We start from the raw sequence: 8,131 nt of genomic DNA on the forward strand, positions 1-8,131 counted from the left end.
AGGTATTGTGGCAAACATAGCCACTTCTGGACTGTAATATAGAAAGGTTGTCTGTACTATGTGCTGTGTGTATTTTGCTATGTATACTGTGTGGTATATGTAAATGTACTGTGTATCTATGCTATGGTAATTTGCATGCTGGCAGCCGTAAGCTACCAGCATGCAAGTACTTCGTTCGACAAACAGCAGCTATCCGGGCCATTCGTGGAACGAATGTGGGCTCCCCTGATAGAGCACACACTTAGGAGCGTGTTGCACTCGTTAACTGATTGCAACAATGTTGCAATCGATAATTAGAAGCTCTCCTAGGTGGCCGTCGTTCAGCTACCGACCATGCGGCGGTCGGCCATCTTAGATTCGCTTTTCTTCAGCGCTGTTTGATCGCCGAGCGCCTGGAACTGAAAACGGCTACTCGACGACACAAACACCGCTGGACTTCCAGACCGTTCGGGAGCCCGGTATTCGGTAGAATCGTTCCCCCAAGTATAATCGACAGTTTGAGGGGAACTTCGATGTAAACTGTATTTGTTGCGGCGCTGGTCATTTCAGCTGGGATCTGAGCGGTATTCACACAAAAGATGCGTTCAGACCCCAGCTTTCTACCGAACGTTCGGTTATTTAAATGTACCGTATAAAGCTTATAAAAAGGATTTTAATGTGAATTGTCAATTCTGCTACACGAGGGGATAATCAACTTAATCGTCCATTTTGGTGGGAGTATCCCTCTCGTGTAGCAATGCACCCTGGGAGAATTACACTGCATTATGGGAGAAATCCCCTGAAACTTCTGTCAGGAAACCCCTTGCATGGGGAACTGTATAAATATACAAGCCTGTGAATAAAGCCAGTTAGTTGACTCCCAAACTGTGTTTCGTCCGGTTATTGGGAGGATTGGGATATTGCCTTACTTTTCAGCGCTGACTGTGGATTTACCTGTGATACCAGCGGAGATCGTGGATTCTACTATTACACTCCGCTACAGGTATAGATTGGAGATTTACCTTCTCTACTATATTTAATGCTCCTAACTCCAAATTATAATTAAGAGACTAACAAGCTTGCATTCCTTCTGTTTATGCCTTACCAACTTGCTGACAACTTCTACTAAATTACTTGGAATCTATTCCTCATTTATTTTCTGCTGCTGATACATTTATAACTTGGATTACTAGAAACTTTATTTTCTAATTTTGAACATTTTGTGAGGTTTCTTAAAGTGACAGTGCAACTTTTTAGGATTTCTTAAAGTGAAAGTACCTCAAATTAAAAGGTAACATTTATTTATGTTATCATTGAGTTCTCTCTTAAAATTTAATTTCATTTCCCTGCAATATGTCTGCAGTTGAGTTCCAACCATACATTTTCTATTCAAGCGCTAACAGAAATAAGGAATGATGGAGGGAGGGATCCAGGAAATATAATAATACAGAAAAAGTAAAGGATGTAGGAGTGATGGAGTGAGGAAGGAAGGGGCAGTAATGGAGAGTGTAGAATAGCACAGGGAAAGTGATGGAGGGAAGGAGACATGGAAAGAGGATAACAATGGAGGAATGAAGGAAGGAATAAAAGGAGAAGGGATGATAAGGCACATGAAGTTAAACGGAAGGATAACAGAAGAAGCTACAGAGTAATGGAAGAGGGAGGGAAAACAACAAAGAAATAGGTATTAAGAAAGGAGGAAACAGGAGTGGTGAAAGGAGGATAGTAACATAGACAGAGTGATGGAGGGAGGATAGTAAAATAAAAGGAGTGATAGACAAAATAGCAAGACAGAAGGAGTGATGTAGAGAGAATAGTGAAACAGAAGGAGCGATAGAGTGAGGATGGTAACACAGAAGGACTGATGGAGGGAGGATAGTAACACAGAAAGGAGTGATGAAGGGAGGATAGTAGCACAGAAGGAGAGATGGAGGGAGGATAGTAACATAGAAGGAGAGGGAGGAGGATAGTAACACAGAAAGACTGATGGAGGGAGGATAGTAACACAGAAGGAGAGAGGATAGTAACACAGAAGGAGTGATGGAGGGAGGATAGTAACACAGAAGTAGTGATGGAGGGAGGATAGTAACACAGAAGAAGAGGGAGGAGGATAGTAACACAGAAAGACTGATGGAGGGAGGATAGTAACAGAAGGAGGGATGGAGGGAGGATAGTAACAGAAGGAGGGATGGAGGGAGGATAGTAACACAGAAGGAGGGATGGAGGGAGGATAGTAACACAGAAGGAGAGAGGATAGTAACACGGGAGATATGGAGGGAGGATAGTAACACAGAAGGAGGGATGGTGGGATGATAGTAACACAGGAAATATGGAGGGAGGATAGTGACACAGAAGGAGAGAGGATAGTAACACAGAAGGAGTGATGGAGGGAGGATAGTAACACAGAAGTAGTGATGGAGGGAGGATAGTAACACAGAAGGAGAGGGAGGAGGATAGTAACACAGAAGGAGGGATGGAGGGAGGATAGTAATACAGAAGGAGGGATGGAGGGAAGATAGTAACACAGAATGAGAGAGGATAGCAACACAGGAGATATGGAGGGAGGATAGTAACACAGAAGGAGGGATGGAGGGAGGATAGTAACACAGGAGATATGGAGGGAGGATAGTAACACAGAAGGAGGGATGGAGGGAGGATAGTAACACAGGAGATATGGAGGGAGGATAGTAACACAGAAGGAGAGATGGGACGATAGTAACACAGAAGGAGTGCTAGATTGAAGACAATTAAACAGGGGGAGTAATGAGAGGCTAGTAACACAGAAATGCTGGCGGGGGAAGATAATGATGCAGGAAGAATGAAAGAGGGAAAAAGAAAGGTAGGAAGGATAACGCAAGAGTGATGGAGGGAGTTTTACACAGGAGGAGTAACAGGGCAGTCTAAAAACAGAGGAACCAGAGTCAATGAATGCAATGAAGATGGAAAGTTAAGGTTGTGAAGAGATAGTTAACCAAAGTTACATGGACAAAACCTCTAATACTGCAGGTGTGTCCCACAACCCACAACTCTACAGAGAAAGTAAAACAAACATTACTGCAAACATTAAGTTATTGTTGCTAACACTGTAGCAGCTTCTAGGTATGATGCAAGCACTTCATGCATTAAAAGGGTTAAAACGTACTGTTAATATTTACTATATAATGTTGAATATAAAGGACAACATAAACAAAGAGGCCACCTGAGGACAATCTAACACTTTGCTCCTAAGATCAATCATGATCATGATTTTTCTGTGTTAATAAAACATTTTGTAGTGTCAACCACAGAATGTAATGATTATCGATCATGTTGAGTAAAGTACTGTATGGGTTATGCACAGAAATTCTTGATTCAAATATTAGGATGGCCTGAATGTAGAAAGAAGGTCACAGATCAATCCAGCGAGCTAAGTAGGACAGGGCAGGTTGAGCACATAGCTGAAGATGGCATTGTTCATTTATATGTCATGACTCATGTAGTGAATTCTTATTAACCATTTGTAGTCCATGAGTATTGCACCCATGCTGAGACCACCAAACTGCCGGATATCAACTGAAGAATCCAGAGGAATAATAAAAAAGTTATTGATTTTTTTTTTTTTTTTTTATTTCCTCACTACTTTTTAAAATGCAACACTAGAACAAATAACATACACACACAAAAATATAATACAAATATATACATATTGCTGTTACTATTTTTTTGGCAGAGAAGAAAATTAGTGAATTTACCATGGAAAGTCTAGCTTTCTGATATATATATATATATATATATATATACAGCTGCTCACTAGTGACTCAATGCGATAATTCGTTCATACTGTGACGCTGAGTTTGCAGTATTTCTGTGTTCAATGGGGGGTATGTGTTATCTGGGTTAATGTCATATTCACCCTACAGCTGATATTCACTATCCAATAGTCATCACGTTTGACTTAAAATGTGTAAAACAATTTCCAGTATATTTGTTTATGTTTAACCCCTTAAGGACCAAACTTCTGGAATAAAAGGGAATCATGACATGTCACACATGTCATGTGTCCTTAAGGGGTTAAAGATCAGAATATTAAGTGATACCTTTTGAATTTAAAAGTAAACTACAGAATAAATGACACTGATGTATATCTGACAATTTGGCTTTTACTTATTTTCTTTTTTTTTTTTTATTTGTCTTATATCATAGCAAAGATGTGGACTCTATTTTGGAGGCACAAACCTATTTATCCAGATGTTATGATAGCATTTTGAACCTTTTAGGGCCACCTTATTAAATTAAATTAATTTTATTTCAACAAAAAAACTAAAGAACGTAATGCACATGTGTTTAAATACATTACAGATAATACTTAGTAAATCTGTTTCAATCTTTAAAATGTTTCTCACTACAACCTAATCAGCTGCTTAAAGTGTACCCGTCACTAAAAATTTACATTAGCTCTTCCTGAGAAATATAATTTAACCTATACATTGACCAGTTGCAAGCAACTGTATTGATTATATTTTATTTACGTGTAAGCATTTATTTATGTTGCCATTGGTGCAGAGGTAAAACCTGCAAACGTGGCTGCAAATGTAGAGTGCACATGTATGACACAAAGCATGCATGTTGAACTCCATGATGCATAGACAGCATGCACAAATATTCTCAGCATTCTAAAATCCTCTTATCAGCTCTGATCTTGATATTCATACATTGTATGGATGTCATGTAGTTTTGCCTGATCTGTCATGTTTTATGGTGTACATGAAATTACTGTCTAGAAGTATGTAGTATATTAGATTAGGCAAGGTTGTGTTTGCTTAGTAATTTACATGTTGTTTTTTTTTTTTTTACAAAATTGTGAATTATGACGAATTTCAGTTTGCCACAAATTACTATACTGTACTGTATAGCAAATAAAGCCTAAAGTGTCCAGAAGTTTACTTAGTTAAATGTAACAACAGTAACAGAAATTGCACAGCTCACCATACACCATCAGGTCAACTATGAAAGGTTGTACCATTCCAAAAGGTTGTCTTTCTTTTTAAAACATGCCTAGTAAGTTTCATGCCACATTATTAATAATGATACACTAAAAATCACATTCATAGTGTAAAATCTTTTCCACGTCTGTAATGTATACATAATTTTCCTTCTCGGATCATGATGACAAATAGCAGGAACATGTTCAGGTAATACTAGTTTTATACCCTACATTACATTTATCTCTCCTAAGGTAGATATTTTGCTCTGTAGCAAAGAGATACCCGCTCTAGATTAAGGATTTCTATAGACAGTAACTGATATAACCCAAATTTCTATATTGAATAACTTAATAAATCAGTGTTTTAGCACTACCCCTGGCCCTAACAATAACCCTAACCATTTCTTCAATCCTAAGACACTAACCCCAGTCTAAAAAAAATACCATGTAATATAAAAAGATATAAAGGCAAAGCATTTGTTAGGGGGAAATAATGCAATGAAATGCCTCAAAGAACATTTATTCAGTATTATGGTTTATTATAATGTCTTCACAATACCTGGATAGCATTATTTCCCATAATATACAGCTCACTAAATTAATATATATATATATATATATATATATATATATATATATACACACACACACATAAAGGATGAAATGTGACTCCATTCTGTATTCTTAACAAAATGCATCCAAAAAATTGCCAAATACTAGGACACCATATTAACAAACAATATACAAAATACGATTTCATACAGACAAAGACAAGAGTCCATTCCCATTTGCCAGTGCATAGACAGATTTCTTTTTCTGGGCCATTAATAAAATAGCAAATATTTGTTTTAATAATGATTGCTTATGTATGATGTCTAAATCTCCTAGACTCTGAGTTCATATCAGTTTTAGAAAGGTCATCTATATTGCTGCAATGGTCTCTCGGTGGACCATAGTCCTATTCGATTTCTTGTATTGCTACAGGAAATGCAAAACCTTGTAAATATGCTGAATCAATTAAAAATTGCAACCTACTGGGACTGGATAATGAAAATACATGAGGGGTTATTCATTAACCAGTGATTTGCAGTGCGTTGACACCAAATGGCCAAATTTAGGCTAAAACAGCAAACCTATGATACAGCTAAATTGGAGGGTTTTTTTTTTTGGTTTTTTTAAACTGGTGTGGTCTTTTTTAGATAAATGCGTGAAACACGTTATCTGCTGCTGAATAGTAAAGGCATTTATTTAACAAAAAATGTATTTGAAAAAGAAGAAAATATTCACGGATCCATCACAGGCGAAATATTAAATATCTGCACCTGTTATCCATGCAGTGCAACTCTAATCTGTGTACCTAGTGAGCAGAGTTCAAAGCTACCTTTGTTCTAGCAGCTTAACCCAACGTTCCAGCCACCATATATGTGCATTCTCCTGTTTAATTCTAACATTCTAAACAATAAACTGGTCATCTGGATGGAGATGTCATGTCTGATGTGTCTTTGGGCATGGGGTGATCTCACATTCTGCATGTGGCATTTCTAATCAGATAGTCCTCCTAGTGAGGAGGTTTTTATCAAATCACATTATGTGTTTGGTATGAAACTCTCAGAACCTGAGACAGATACCTAGTATATTTCTCCAAGGCAACCAAGTTGGTTAGTCACCTAACTGGTGGCATGTATGCACTGTTCCTGTCTGTGCCAGCTAATAGACCATACCAAATCTGGTTATTAGAGCATGCTGGGTGTGACTGTGTATAACACATGGCAATCAGTATCTCATTATAAAGACAGCGGCAGAAGAAAGCCAAGATCCCCCTTCCGATTCTTTAATGGACCATATCGAGTTATTGTGACGGAGGGTGGGTCTTACTTGATTAAAGGGACCTAACTGATGGTACCCCATCAACCAAACTGATAATAGGAAAAGACACAATGTATCAAGCTTTAGAATTAGGTGAATCACATCCTTACCCCCATCTTCCTCATCGAAAGAGTTCATACAGGGGAAGTAGATGGCCAAAGCCTCGAATGATGCGGACAGGCTAATCCGGCTCTGTGACCTCTCCATGAACATGCCCGGGGTGCCGGCCGGGTCCGGATGGGGCTTGGGCAGTTTGGCCGCCCCATTCTTCACTCGGAGCACGGCACGAGGCGTCTTGGCTGCTGGCGGGGTTCCTCGGGGAGAAAGAAAAGGCGCCCGTTACCTGCTGCCCCCCAACAAGTGGCCCTGGACAGAGCAGCGGCAACGGTCCCCGGGAGGTCCCTGATAGATGTTGCATTTACAGAGGCAGCAAGCCAGCTTGTACAGGCAGATCCGACACAGGAGGTCCCAGTAATGATGGATGGAAGGCAGAGTGTGTAGCTGTCTCTCGCTGTCTCTGTCTGTCTCTCACTGTCTCTGTGTCTGTCTCTGTGTCTTTGTACACGGCTCGCACTCCACTCGCTAATCGCTATCTGACTCTTCATTCACAGGCAGATGTCAGGCGGGGGCTGAATGAAGTCATTATCAGGATGCTCTTCGGCCAATCAGAACGAGCGGAAGGGAAAAACGGGGCGTGTCCGTCCGAGCATCACAGCAGTGGGTGAAAGGACCAGTGCAGGGACTGAAAATTCTATTATTATTATTATTGTTACTATTATTATTATTACTGACATTTATATAGCGCCAACTTATTCCCTAGCGCTTTTCAATATGATAAAAGTTGGAAATTTAGCAATAAATTAGACAATTACAAAATGTTACAGGAACAATAAATTGATGAGTACACTACTCAAAACAGTTTACAGTACGAATCTGATTTTTAAGTGTTCTTGCATAGCAAGACCACTTAATGTTATCTCACATATATATCATTATTCTTATTATAGCCACATTTACCACCCTAACTCCTCCCACAGTTTTACACTACATAGACAAAAATATACCAAAACGTGAGGATTGTTCCCGATTGGTGTGCTATTACTTTGTGGAACGTTTCGCCGAATGGTTCACGGAATATCGTCGTTCTCGAGGCAAAATTGGTCCCATAGGAATGAATAGCAAAATATTCAAAGCTAGAGTGGGAGCTGGCAAAACCTGAAAAATCATGACATTATTTCTAAACTGCCACCACTCCCTCATTTTCAAGCCCACCTACACAAATCTTATATCAAAATGTTCAGCTATCCCTGCTGCCACTAGAAT

The 8,131-nt window shown here is 39.2% G+C and overlaps 1 protein-coding gene across 1 annotated transcript in view; it reads right to left on the bottom strand.

The window, feature by feature from the left end:
- RIMS4 (regulating synaptic membrane exocytosis 4) overlaps positions 1-7,378 on the bottom strand; it is a 312,102-nt gene extending 304,724 nt beyond the window's left edge. The window contains exon 1 of the mRNA XM_063425847.1: positions 6,919-7,378. Coding sequence (XP_063281917.1) covers positions 6,919-7,021 — 103 coding nt within the window. The 5' untranslated portion in view covers positions 7,022-7,378. The remainder of the gene's footprint in view (positions 1-6,918) is intronic.
- Between the last annotated feature and the right edge of the window lie 753 nt (positions 7,379-8,131).

This window comes from Pelobates fuscus, chromosome 6 (assembly GCF_036172605.1).
Source record: "Pelobates fuscus isolate aPelFus1 chromosome 6, aPelFus1.pri, whole genome shotgun sequence".
Lineage (NCBI taxonomy): Eukaryota > Metazoa > Chordata > Amphibia > Anura > Pelobatidae > Pelobates > Pelobates fuscus.